Source organism: Notolabrus celidotus, chromosome 21, assembly GCF_009762535.1.
Source record: "Notolabrus celidotus isolate fNotCel1 chromosome 21, fNotCel1.pri, whole genome shotgun sequence".
Lineage (NCBI taxonomy): Eukaryota > Metazoa > Chordata > Actinopteri > Labriformes > Labridae > Notolabrus > Notolabrus celidotus.
Window position 1 is genome coordinate 22001973 of NC_048292.1, and position 14707 is coordinate 22016679.

Sequence of the window (14707 nt, forward strand, 5' to 3'; positions counted from 1 at the left end):
AAGAGGTTAAGGATCTTAAGCTAGTTTTGTAGCTTTAAAAGAGAACAAGGCTGAGAGCAGAGTGAAGGTAAGACCCAGACTTTGAGAGACTGAGTGAGTCTAGAGCACTGAATCAAAGATGGTTGATGTAGACAAATCAGGCCACAATCCCCCCCGTGATAGGTGCTGGTGGTTTTGTTTAGGGTCAGAGGTGTACAGACGTCCAACCAAACTAACCACGACACACATTTAACTTACAGATGACACGTCAAAGATCCCTCAGGGCTGTTTGGGCTTCTTGAGTTGGTCTGAAGAAGACACTGAAAGCCAGTGGTGAAGTGGTGGGGTCAAATTTCTTATCCAACATAATTTGCTCGTACGCAAATGCCAGAATGTTTTGTTCCCTTTTGGTTCCCTTTAAACGCTACTCCAGTCTGTCGTCATCAAACAAGGTTGAGCTCGACTACATTAAACGGTGAAGCCGGTTATGCTAAAGGGGGCGGGGCTAACTTCCTAGCACAACCGATAGCTGGAATCAAGTGACAGACAAAGGTTTTCACAACTTCGGATGATGACGGAGGATCACGAATGAATCACTGGAGTTCAGATTTTTCAACTCTCGCGTTGAATTTGTGCCATTCACTGCCCGACAAGAACTCATGACTACTTGCGTCTTTACATTGACGTTACATGTAATTCACTTGCACAAGAGCCTGATTGGTAACACCCCCTCTTTTTTCATCAAATATCTAATTTAAAATAAACTTCTAGGACAAAAATCAGCAGATTAAGAAATAACGAGAATGACAGAAACATGCTTGAGAAGAATTTTGATTTTGCAGTTTGACCCATGTCCCATCTGTCAATATGGAGGAAGGGGCTTATGACCTTTACTGCAGCCGGCTCTCACTGCATTTGCTTCACTTTTTAGGTGCTGTCGTGTCGTCCATGTTTTATGCAGTCTATAATCTGCATGATGTTGATGTAAATATTAGTTTTACTGTGTTTTATTTGTGGAAGCTGACAAAGGTGGATGGTTTGCAACAGCCTGAACATGCAAGACGTGCAGTTTGAGGCCTTCTATGTGGGCAGTACATATCATTTTGTATCTGTATATATTCAGTCTGTGTATCTAAGAATCAGTCTCACATCTGAAGCTCATTCCCAGAGTCTGATTTTCTGTCAGACAGGCGAGCCGAGCATTGGACCATCACAGCATCCCGCTCTGTTTATCTCTCACTCTCAAACAAAGTCCTCCCGGTTCCTGCCGGCCCAACGCCTCAAATCCACAATCTTCTCTCCAATCTGCTCCTCCGCTCTCTCCTCTCCTCACTGCCAAGTCCTGATCCCTCTTCTGTTTACTGTGTACTGAGGAAGAGCTCTTTCTCATGGCGCTGACAGAGCTGTGTTTTCTGACAAAGGCGAGTAAATCAACAGAGTTGGGTTCATTAGGAACAAGCAGGAGAGCGAGCAGAGACGCAGCAGCAGCTTGTTTTCTCACAGGGGGACTGAGGAACACATTTTACTGCTGGCTCACTAAAATTTCAACATGGGCTATTTCTTTACCCAGAGCACACCCTAGTGGTAAGGAGGGGTAACTGAGCAGAAGTCTTTCCCTTGAATCAAGTCAATTTTGAGCTAAGAACTAATGTTTTAGTTAAATTCACAGGAGTGTTTCTTGGAAAATGTCCCCACACTGATCCCATAAATCAAGTTTTGCACCAACATTTAGCTCTAAACAAATGAAGAAGAAACTGTGGAACTTTGGGGAAGCATAATTAACGCCATGAGTTGAGAAGTAGAGTTTAAAGATGGATTAATGTTTTAATGCTTATGGCCCTCTAAAATTGTATTTACTTACTAATAATCTCGCAATAAAGTCATTTTGATGCCTCTAAAGTGCGGTAATTGTTTTCATTTCACCAACAACATCCACTTTCTGTCTTTCATTCAGACACACTTACTTACTGTAAATTTTTGTAGTTATAGTTTTGCCTGAATCGTCCCAGTGCCGAAGAAAGGACGTCCCAGCGCTCTCAATGACTACAGACCTGCGACACTCATGTCACATGTGATGAAGACATTTGAGAGACTGGTTCTTCAGCACCTGAGGACACTGCATTCTGCTTTCCTGGACCCGCTGCAGTATGTTTATCAGCCGCACATCAGTGTGGAGGATGCCATCATCTTCCTGACCCACAAGTACCTCTCCCACCTAGAGAAGCAGGGAAGCACTGTGAGAGTCATGTTCTTTGACTTCTCCAGTGCTTTCAACACCATCCAACCCCGCCTTCTGAGAGACAAACTGCTGGCCATGCAGCTTCACTTGGACACCACAGACTGGATCGTGAACTACCTCACTGGACAGCCACAGTACGTCAGAGTGGATGGCTGTACCTCTGAGGTGGTCACGAGCAGCACCGGCACCCCCCAGGGGACTGTTCTGGCACCATTCCTTTTCACCCTCTACACCTTCGACTTCCGCTTCGACTCCGGTTCCTGCCACCTCCAGAAGTTTTCCGACGACTCTTCCATCGTTGGATGCATCAGTGAAGATGACGAGGAGTATAGAGGACTGATAGAGAGCTTCATCACGTGGTGAGACAGTAATCATCTGAAGCTCAACATCAGCAAGACTAAGGAGCTGGTGGTGAACTACCAGAGGAACAGGAGGCCCCCAGCCCCAGTCCTCATCCAGGGGGAGGAAGTGGAGAGGGTGGACACATACAAGTACCTTGGGGTCCAAATCAACAAGTGGACACAGACACGTGTTCAAAATGTGATGACATCAGTAAAGTGTGCAAAGACACCTGGATCTGTGGATGTTCAGACATCATGCTCAATGCCTTTCCATATGTCACTGCATCCTCTAAGGGAAAGGATGCATGTGGAAAAACGCAGAAAATTTAACCTGTTCTGAAAATAATGACAGGGAAACGTTTCAGAGTCAGCGTGCAAACACGATCGACTCAAAATGAGATCGTATTGCTCTCTAAACGTGCAGCGTGCAAAGGCCTTTCCCCTGAGGTTCCAGTCACTACTTTGAATCAAAACATCGACGCAAACACACAAAGAAAGTTGTTTTCTATAAAATATAAAAACTTTACACGAGAAAAATATTAAACACTGTTAAGGTTCTAGTGATACGCAAATAATGTCAGCTACAAAAGACCAGATTCATGCAAAAACATGAGAACAAGAAACACGTCAAGATTACGATTTATTCAAATAATCAACATATTCATTACAGTCACAGCAAAACTTCTGTACAGTTAATAAGATAAATATTCATGACACATTTTGAGGGATGATTCAGCAGCTTCTGTGAACATCTGAGGAGAATAAACCTGATGTATTTAAGCAGATTAAGACAAAATAATGAAACAGAGAGAACTGTCGGACCTGGAGGAGAGTTTCAAAAGAAACCACCGCTCTTTCTTCACCCTGAAGTTCATCATCCCTATTTAGGAGCATTTCTCATCTTAGATAACGGGAAATTCTCTGCATGCCTTCGCTCCTCTCCTCTGTTTTTTCCAGTCTCTCCCTGCAGCCTCGTAACGCTTTGAAACATTCATGTTTTGTGGGAGTTATTTTAAGACCTCAGTTCAGAGAGTAAGATGTTTCAGGGTCAGACATTTAAAGTCTTTAGAGAGGCTGTGGGAAGAAAGAAAGATCTGTGCCTGGAGTATTTACAGCATGAGACTTTGATGACCTGGCTGCGTTTCTGTTTCATGAAAGCTAGTCATAATATCAACATTTGATGGAAGATGTATTTTGCAAAAGCAAATTGCTTCAGTTTGGCATGTTTACGGCGTGCCACAGACGAGCCGAGTGTTCAGGCCAGCATCGTGCAGCTCGGGCACGTTTAGGGAGCGAGCCAGTGATGGGAGGAAACCGAGAGATTTGGATGAAGAAAGCATGAAGCATGATGTGCAAAGATCCAAAAGACAAACAGCACACAGCAGGTGCAGGCTTCAGAGAGCGCTGACACGACCTCTCGCCTTCCTTCTGGCAGATAGATGAGAAAGGTTTTGAAATCAGAACTTTAATCCCTAAAATCCTGCAGGGTGAAGTCAGGAGACTGCACGTGGACCGTGTTTATGTTTTACATCAAAGAGGGAGGACAGAGAAGTCGACTTTATGCTCACTTCTCTTTGCTTACACACATTTTACTGTTTGTGCTTCAGTTTGAGAGCAGGAACTTCAGGGTGTACAGAGTGCTTTTACATCTTGACCTGTTACAGCATTGCTGCATAAAGCTTTTGTTGCATGTCTCTCTCTGTCTCCTCTGTTTGATGTCTTCTATACTAAAGAGGATCCTCAAATGGGAAAATGAGGCAAAAGGTACAAGACCCTTGATGTGTAAATGTAAATCATTAAATGTTAAAGACAGACTGCCATGGAGGTGAAACAGCTGGAGTTAAGACTGCCAGATGAGGAAAGGAGGAAGAAGAAAGTTGACAGAAATAATAAGACTTTCTTGACATTTGGCCTTATTTTTTGGTGCCAGACGCAACCATATTTGGACAAGAGGGAGGAGCTAGAGAGGAGAGAGGGTTGTTGAAAAGTGAAGTCAATTCTGTAGTGCAAAAGCTGCAGTTTCGTTAGTTTCCACGAGAGGCTGGCTCCAAAAACACAAGAGTCCTTACCCCAACTTTATACAGGATGCGCAGCGTCGCGTTACGTTCCCATTCTAGTCAATGCTCACGCGTACACAGGGAGTGCTGCAGTGCATTTCAGCTCCGTCTCGGGAACTTGCCCCCGCGCCTCTCCCCCAGAGGTACGCTTCGAGTCTATTTTCGACAGAGCCCATGCCCAGCATGCGTCAACTGCACAGAAAAGAACGACCTGGACAGGAAGTGAGGCACGAGGATCACATGCAACATCAGCCAATTTCAAAATAAAACACCATATACAGACTCCTGATCGTTTAAAGATCGTTTAGATCAGAAATACTCATTGATTATGGATGTAAGCTACAAACAGCCAGATATCCGTGATCCAGGTCAACTACAACAGGACTTTAATATGATTACTGTGTAAGAAGGTAACAGGACAACAAAATAGAGCAGAATTATTCATATTAAACTCATCTAAACCTGCAGAAACAAAACTTTATAGTTATGCAGCATACTCTGTGATGATTAAAGCACAAAGTAAGGGAATACTATCCAAATGAGCAGAAATTCAACCACAGAAATGCTCAGCGTGTATAAATTGAGGGTTAAAGCCCGCCTTTAAAGCTAAGCTAAATAAATTCACCGCCTGGTTTTGGTCTGCATCGCTCATTCCTTAATTCGTAAACACTGCGACGTGAAGTTTGTTTTATTTACTCGTCAGTTTTGAAGATATCAGGACGGAAGACTTGTGTAGCTGCCAGCTTGGACGCTCAAAACCGCTTCAACTCCACCTCAACAACACCACGAATTTTATTTATTCTGGGTTGACTGAAAGTTAGGATGAGTCAGCATTTTGAACACCATCATTGGGCTTCAAACTCCTCTTCAGAAACCAACAGGTGACGTCACAGAGACTACATCCATGTTTTATACCGTATATGGAAAATGCTAAGTTATCAAGTTATCAATATGACAGCTCTAGCTTGGTCAGCAAGGAGGATCTGTATTCACAATACATTCATCTGTAATCTGCACCCTATCCTGTCAAGACTCCTGAGAAGCTGGAGGTGATCCCAGCTGTCCTTTGGCGAGAGGCAGGGTTAGGAGAGGTAGCCCCGCCCTGAATCATTCCCTGCACTAATAAGCCTCTAAAGACTCTTCAGCTGGTCCAAAACACTGCAGCTCGAGTACTGACAAGAATGAGGAAGAGAGAGCACATCTCTCCCGTATTAGCTTCTCTACACTGGCTCCCCATAAAATCTAGACTAGAATTTAAAATCCTTCTTCTGACCTACAAAGCTCTTAATGGTCAGACACCTTTGTATCGTAAAGAGCTCATAGTGTCCTATTACCCCTCTAGAACACTACGCTCCAAACATGCAGGCCTGCTCATCGTACCTAAAGTCTCTAAAAGTAGTATGGGAGGTAGAGCCTTCAGTTACCAGGCCCCTCTCCTTTGGAATCATCTACCAGTCAGGGTCCAGGAGGCAGACACCCTCTCTATTTTTAAGAGTAGGCTTCAAACTTTCCTTTTTGATAAAGTTTATAGTTAGAGCTGGATCAGGTTTGGACCAGCTCTTAGTTATGCTGCTATAGGCTTAAACTGACACACTGGGATCCTGTCTTTCCCTCTTTCTCCTCTGTCTGCCTGTCTCTTACTTTAACTCTTCCTGTCCCATTAAAGTTACTAACCATAGACCTTTCTGGAGTCCCTGAGCTCCCTTGTCCCGTATGTTCCTCTGGATCTCTGGCGTATGGCATGCTGCTGTGGACGTGCCAGACTCCAGCTGCTACAACTACTAAACAAAGATTGATTCATTGATTTAAGGAATAGAAATAAACTCATGAATTAACTTTTGTAAGAAATGTGTCTTTTCTTATTTGCTCCTTTACAATCAAACGATTATTTGAATCCAGTGAGGTCGCCCTCTTCTGGTCATTAGCTAGAACGCAAGTTTGAGACTCATTGCTTCCACTTCCAAATACAGTGGAAACACAGTCAGAGGTCTCACCTTCACTAAAATAAACCACAGCTTTAAAGCAACTTTGATTTGAAGGAGTCCATCTTTATGTTTGCCCTGATTTAACCTCTGTGGATCAAACTTATGCAACTTCCAAAACAGCTCAGAAAAGAGCCAAAATAGCAAACCTCAAGCTCTCTGAGGAATCCATAAACACTTCCGCTAAAAATATTGAGACCTCATGAGCGCTCTGTAAACAGACTGAGTGGAGAAACAGTCTGGACGATCTCTGGGTTTTGTCACCCTGAAAGCTGCTTTGAATTCCTCTGGATGCTAGAAACTGAAGATATCCAGGAAATGTGCGCGTGTTAACGTTTCAGTGCAGCGACAAACAATGATTAATGTTGCTTCCATTACAAAATGATGCCACTTGTCTCCTTCCTCTCTGAGCTCTGACACTTTGTTTAAATAAATACTCTAGGCCTCTCATGTGGTGCCAGTCAGACTTCTATTTAAGTGATCAGCAAACGTTAAACTCCATTTAAGAATTTTATATCTGAAGTTTACAGTTAGGGTTATATAACAGTTACTCCTGAGACAATAATAACCCCATCTTTAAAAGCAAAACCTCTCACTACATGCTCATCATGTTTACTGAACGCAGCCAGAGGAAGCCAAAGTTAGACTCTTGTTTTAGTATCAGCAGGTTAAACAAATCAGTTATTTCATCAGACTCATATAAAGTACTTCCAAATATCACCAACAGTCTATATATAAGAGTATTTGCAAGAAAAGAAATCTAAATTAAAAGTTTGTTTATTTTAAAGAACGTCAAAGGGACATATGCAGTTCCTTCAGAGCCCACCAGGGGGCCACACTCTCACTTTGAGGATCACTCATCATTATAGCTCACTGTGAACTAGTGAGTGTTGCTTTGGACATGCACATAAAATATAACAAAGTAGAACTTATACTAAGACATTATTCACTGAAGTCTCAGTCTCAAAAATGTTTTGCTGCCACTTTGCAAAGAAAAATGGCCGACCACACTTTGGAATTCTAAAAGGAAGGGATCTGGCAATATAAATGAGACCCCTGATCGCAATCACAATTCCCACGTTCAAATCTATAAACCAATAAGATTCATCTTGGATGTGCTCCAGCTAAATTTTGTGAGACGTTTCCGGGATTATCTGCACATGGGGAGGTTGTGGCTGGATTATTAAGACTTATTTTCTATCCATCAGGGAGTTGAGGAAGTTGCTGCTGCAGAAACATTCGGCTTTGCGTGAACCAGATCTTTCTTTACATAGTTTAAATATTTTTTTGACCACCTCGATTTCTGGCTCACTGTCATTGTTGCTGTTTCAGTGTATTTTAGAAATCTTCAACATGCACACAGCAGAGAGGGAGGGAATTTAACAGCTTGTGTCAGGCTGATACACAGCGTCTTCATCCTGTGAGTCAGATCACACGATTTGTTCAGGGTCAGCTTTTAGTGTTTACAGTTCCTCTTTCCAACATCTGTGCACATGAAAAACTCTGGACAGGTTGTGACATCACCTGCTTCTGCACACCCGATCATTTAAAGGGTTTAAAAACACTGATTCTGATGTTTATGTCTAACTCTACAAATGAAAATACATAAATAAATTATTAATGATTCTTTTACGAGTCTGAGCTTGATGAACGGATTTGTTTTGGTTTATAAAGGACCATAAATCAGTAAGTGTTTGCACTCATATTAACTTAAATGTTGGCACCTTCTCTGTGCTTCTGTCAGCAGCTTTGATTCTCCAGTCTCTGAGTAAAAGTCCGTCCTCCTGCAGCCGGCAGTCACTGGTAGCAGAGGAAGCTGATGAGGAGTTTTGGGATCTCCAGGTGTTGAACAGCTTCCAGAGCTCTGGTGCCCAGACTGTTCCTCAACACCAACCTGCTGAGCTGCTGCAGACTCATCGGAGCGGCTGCAGACCGGAAAACAAGAGGCAGATATGAGCACGTCAGACTCTGCAATAATACTTCAGGAAGCTGAGCTGGATATGCTTTAACGTGTAAACGATACATCACTGAGGCAGTCTGAGGTGACTCCCTGAGATCATCTGCTTGTATTTTAAACATGAAACTGTCCCATAAGCTCCTCTTTAAGCTATATAAAGATGTTAACTTAATTAAGAGGTGTGAGTCATCACCTTCTCGTATGTATCTAACCTATATGTGACGTATGAATGAGCCTAAACGTAAACAACAGGTGTCTTCTGTCTCCTGGAAGTGAAAAGTTATTCTCTCTTGCCCCCTGCTGACAGAAAGCTGATCATGCGCTCAGGTGCAGAATTCAATCTGGATGTTGAACATCTCCTAGACTTCACAAAGTAACTCACTCTCATAGAACTTCAGGCAGGCTGCAGCAGGCGAGCCTGGCGTGGTGTAATCCACGGGTCTCCGGTCGTACTGATCTCTGGCGTGGATGTTGGCTCCGAACTCCAGTAGGATCTTGATCATCTCCACTCGCATGCTTTTAGCAGCGTGGTGCAACGGGGTCTCGTGGAGCCTTGTAGCGTTTACTTTAGCACCTGAAACAAAAAGACATTACCTTTAGATGTTCTCTTTTTCTCTTGATGTAAATGGATGTAAAGAAAAGAACAAAAAGAACAACATTCGTCCATCTCTTAACACGTTGCCTTCCCTCCTCTTTCTGTGGCTCTAATCTTAAAGCTCTTGGAAGACGTGAATCTTTAAAAACAGATCATAGATTTATAATTTCATTTAAATAAAGGTTTACTTGATTCCCAAAAAAGCTGCTAACTGTAGTTTTATCAAACATCACTACAACAGGAGGGAAATAAGGCTTTTTTGGGGACTGCTTTCTGAGTTGAATTAATCCACAAATGTCCACAAGCTACATTTAAACTAGTTGCATCCATGTTAATGATGAAACTAGTCACCTACAAATGTGATGCGGGTCATGTAGTATGTTTTAAGACAATAATAGAGTCACAAGGCACAAAATGTAATCTAATAATGGCATCTTTGGGCACATTGTTCCTGAGAGAATTTTGAGTGATTGTTTGTTTTGGACTTTTCAAATCAAGATGGCGACATAGATAGATACAGCAGCCTCACTGACTTATTTTTTAGATTTGATTTATGATTTTTTAAAATATATTTATAACAACATACATACAAAAGAAATAAATGCACAAAACAATATTAGAAAGAAAAGAATGATAAAACACATTGCCAATAGAAACAGCTAGAATTAAAGATAGAATGTGCAGCCATGTCTGTCCATGCGTTGATGTAATGTTGTTCTGTTGTTTACTATATTGTTGTCTGTTAATTATTTTCATTACTCTCTTAACACCTGGTTTGAGAGAAATATCATTTCATTTGTCTGTATAACTTATTTGCAGATAAATGCCTAAAAAGTTGGGATCATGCATATTTAGGGTGTTACACGTACATGTTTCTAAAAGTTGAGTCGTTGTTTAACAGTTAAAGAAGTGACGTATTTGGAAATATCCACCATGTCGCTGTTCTTTTTTATGTTATTCCATAATAAGAAGAACTTTCATTGTATTTTATGTCTTGTTTGTACAATAGATAGTTCTTTATTTGTCCTTAATAAGGAAATGTGTTGTCACGGTCTGTACAAAAATACATACATGAAACATAATGATGAGCAATAAGCATCCACCCAACCTCACAACAATGGTGCACATCATCCCACATATATGTACACAGGACATTACTGGGGCAGTAGTGGCTATGATGCGTATGCATCAAATAAGAAACTAAACTCTGTTATTTGTAGTGAATTTATTTCTTTTTCAATCAGACTCTTGTGCATACAGTTTGTACAGTCTCACACTCTGAGCTCTTGAACACTCACTGGCTTAAGTTTTGCACACTTCTGCACAACCTTTAAAGCCTGTGCAGAATATTTAGCCTCACCTTCACTTCAAGAACACTTAAAAAGTTATAAAAGGCCATCGACGGAACTAGGAACGCGTTAAACAGACTGTCTCTTAGTGGATGGAGCCAAGACTTGGACTCTTTCCCATGTGTCACACTTTATTGCATGCTGGGGTCTAGCTGGGGCAACCACTAGACTTTATACAAACTAACCTTAATAATATTGGACACATTTCTATGAAATATTATCCCTGAAAGATATCTGAGGAGCATCATCTTTTGAGTTTTGAGAATTTATACTGTCTTCAAATTTGTGTCTCATGTACAAGACTTTAAAACCAAAGGCAGGTTCTTTACTCATCATGTTTTGACCCTGTGCTTGGTAAGCAAGGTAGAAAAATGAGCTCCACTGTTGAATGGTCATTCATAAAGTGTGCATAGTCTGTAATTAATATGCTACTGCACATCAATCTGAAGGTATTGCCACATGTATATTTGTTGCATGGTAGCACAGGTTCAGCTGAGGCTGCAGAGTCTAGTTACTGCCTGTCCTGAAGTTACACCAGCAGGAGAATCAAAATAACAACACTCGCAATCCATGACTAGAGATCCTAAATATGACATACAGCAAATAAAGAAGGGCTATCCTGCTTTGCTCACCTGCATTCAGCAGCACTTTCACGCAGTCTGTGTGTCGGTTAGCACACGCTACGTGAAGCGGGGTCCCGTAGTACAGATCGTACGCCTCCAAACAAGCCCCCATGGAAATCAGGAGCTTCACACAGTCGGAGTTTCCTGAAAAGAACAAAGAGAAAACGAAGAGTCTTTTATTTTCTGAGAGGAATGTTGAGTTTAGAAATGTGTCAGCCTTCATGTCCTCACCTCCCATGCAGGCTTCGTGGAGCGGGGAGGCCGTGCGAGAGGTGAGTGCAGGGTTGGCTTTGGCACCGTGATCTAGCAAGAGTCTCACACAGTCCAAACTACCACCTGAGCAGGCGTCACACAGCGGGGTGCTCCCGTCTACATTCCTCGCATCCACCTGAAAGGCATCACGCCATGTTAGCACTCTTCCTCTTCCCTCCGTCTTTGTTTTCCTCGACAGAACAACCTGTTTTTACTCCCGTTTCTTACCTGGGCTCCGGCATCCAGCAGCAGACGGACACACTGGGTCTTACCACCGAGGCAGGCTTCGTGCAGCGCTGTCATGGAGTCCACAGCAAACACGTTGACCGATGCGCCGTTCTTTATGAGGTGCTGTAGCTGGGACGCCTGACCCAGAGACGCCGCCTTGTGGACCTCTGTTCTCTCTGACCAGCAGCCTGCAGGAGGAAACAAATCAATACATCACTGGCTACTTTATACTGATTAAATATGTGTCTACTAAGCTTTAATTATCATATCTGGTGTATTTATGTACTTTCTTCATTCTGCATCTGAATTAAACCTTCATTATTGACTTGTTTTTACTCACCAACTTTTTATCTAACTGTCACTCTAACCCTGTTTCATGTGCATTAGTATTTCTTGTTGTAAAGCACTTGAACTGCAAAAAAGTATCTAAAATATGTATTAAAAAAATGCACAAATAGATTTTTAAAATAGTTTCTGTAAAAATAAAAATCATAACAGACTTTTTAAAGTTATTGTACAACCTCAGTCAATACACAGCACCTCATTTAAGTAGTTAACACCCCTTACACGTCCTTGATTATGAACCTGATACCCTCTTTAATGTTTTTATTGTGAACATGTTGTGCTTTTAGGAGTGCTTTTTAATGTGCCGCTTGAATCAATCTGAGAGGGCTGATAAAGAAATTGAGATTTTTAAACGATAACTATCTTTTCAGTCTAGCTTTCATGTATTTGTTTATCTAACGCTTGTATTACTTTAATCTTTTAAATTGATTTAACTGTTCTTTTTAATTATTTATCTATTTAATTGTATTGCTTTTTTTTTGCCTTCATTGTATATTCAACTCTTATCCCTACACTTTTTTATTTATTTATTTTAACTATTTATATTCTTATCGTTATTTACACATTTTATTTTTTTGTTGGTGAGCATTAGTCTCTATTTTAAAACCCATTTTTGTTTTAATATGTCTTGCCATTATTTTATTTCTGCTTCTTTCTTGTTTTCAATCTCTGTAAAACACTTTGAATTGCATTTGATTTGTATGAAAGGTGATATATAAATAAAGCTTGATTGATGGATTGATAATTTAAAACAATTTTAACTTTTAAATTTGAATTCTTTATTCTTTACCCCTCTATGCAAATAAATTATTCCCACTATCAATAAAACTAAATCATTATTGATAAATATTCATATGTGATGGAATATTAAATTGACATAAACACACAGCTGATGTTCATCTCTAATTTTAATAAGACAGGCATCCAAATGGTGAGCATTCCTACCAACAGGCCCTACAGTAAATATTATTAATATTGTATTTTCAGTATTTTTACAGGTCAAAAGCAACAAACACACTTAAACAAAAGCTGTAAGAGGCTAACAGCTCCAACAGTGAGTGTTTACACTTTGTGACTATCTGTTCATAATAACCATAATAACACACTAGCTGTGTTAGCACCTGTCAGCGTGTTAGCTTACATTCCTCCTCCGTTCTGACGTCAAATCAGGTCAAGATCCACAAAACTCGTCAGTTTCGCGGACATGTCGTCTTTAAATCAAACTCACCAATATCTCCGAAGAAACTCTGACAGTTTTCAATCTCCATCCTGTCCCGTGTTTAAATCTCTCCACAATCAGCAGCGTTCACGCAGAAACTGAGTCCTGAGTGTTTGTAAACAGCGGCGTCCTCACAGTGTTTACATGCGGCGGCAGTCACGTCACGTGATATAACCATAGACTGTATAAAATAGGATATAACCGGCACTCGTGGTGCATGCTGGGATTTGTAGTTTTTACGACAAAATAGGAAATTTTGAGGTCTGGTGATAAATAATACGTATTATTATTATTACATTAAAATTCAACGACCAAGACATATTTAACATGCTTAATAAGTTTTCAGCACACAGGGAAATGAGGCTGGCATATTTTTTTAAATTAATGTACTATTGAAATATATGATATTCAACTACATAAGATTAAGTATATGTTGCTAGTCTGTGTTGTTTAAAATAATTTCAGGGGCCCACAAGAATGAGTTATTGTAGAATGGCCCCAGAAGTCTCTAGAGAGGGCCTAAAAAAGATCACCTTTGACCTAGACAAAAAAATATTATTGCCTATGACAGTTGGCATCTTTGACCAACGGTCACTTGACTGTTGTCATTTCAAGGTTTTCATAAATGGAGTCAAATAGCAGCTAACGTTAAACTCGTATTGAAGAGTGCATATATGTGCATGTTTTGAGGACACCCTCATTCTAATTTGAGTGCACCTTCATAGTATTTAAGTCAGAACGTGGAGACAGAAGAGAGGTGACTTCATCTAGCCCGGTCGTCCTCCAAGCAGTCGCGAAGCTTGTTACTGATGCTGGTGCTGTTTGATTGTAATAAATAGAATTACTATTCAAGCTGGCCAGTGTCACGAGGTTCATTCTACATCTGCACATCACAGGCTGTTAAGACACGACACTATCATACACAATTTTAACTCCATAAGACAAACTTTAGTTTTTTTTTATGCAGCTTAATACTTTTAGTACATTATATTATAGAATAAGCAATTGCAATTTTCACTTTGCTACATTCAGTTGACTAGTCTACTATAAGTATAGGCATCTACTGCTACATGTTTTACTATTGTTTTTAATATTAATCCTTCTTATTAACCCATGTTAGCTTTATTTATCTATTTTTATTTTTACTTATCTTATCTTATTTTATTTTATTTTACTTATTGAAACTTCTTCTTGATTGTACTTATGTCTGGGTTGCTGTAACAACTGAATTTCCCCCCCGGGGGATCAATAAAGTAATATCTTATCTTATCTTATGTGTTTTGTTTTTATTTGTATCTACTGTAGGTTTTCTGTTCTACATCAATGCCTTGTCTTTGTGTTAAATGTTTTTTTATAAGGAGGGCCACTCCACAAGCCTGTTTGGGGTTTTTTCGGCTCCTCCTGCACATTACATGTCACTAAAGTTAGTGGTTAGTTTTATTTTTCAATTTACCCGTTATATCTTGTTTTGTTCTTTTATATGTTCAATACAATAAAGAAAGAAAGACAATTCTGATATTTTCATGTGGATTAAGACACCC

At 40.5% G+C, this 14707-nt stretch overlaps 1 protein-coding gene across 3 annotated transcripts; it reads right to left on the reverse strand.

Moving 5' to 3' along the window:
* Positions 1–3186: 3186 nt before the first annotated feature.
* On the reverse strand, positions 3187–13552 carry asb13a.2 (ankyrin repeat and SOCS box containing 13a, tandem duplicate 2). Of its 3 annotated transcripts, XR_004629416.1 has the most exons (7): positions 13176–13524; positions 11603–11790; positions 11354–11510; positions 11132–11266; positions 8938–9129; positions 8323–8523; positions 3187–4827 (listed from the first exon to the last, which is right to left on the reverse strand). XR_004629416.1 is itself a non-coding variant. In XM_034674098.1 (6 exons), exons 1-6 carry the CDS (start codon positions 13213–13215, stop codon positions 8396–8398), a joined length of 840 nt encoding a protein of 279 aa, XP_034529989.1. In that variant the 5' UTR covers positions 13216–13523; the 3' UTR covers positions 3187–8395. The 3 variants fall into 3 exon arrangements, 2 of the variants coding, with proteins under 2 accessions (XP_034529989.1, XP_034529988.1); XM_034674098.1 differs by having other exon boundaries at positions 3187–8523; positions 13176–13523; XM_034674097.1 differs by having other exon boundaries at positions 3187–8523; positions 11132–11510; positions 13176–13552.
* Between the last annotated feature and the right edge of the window lie 1155 nt (positions 13553–14707).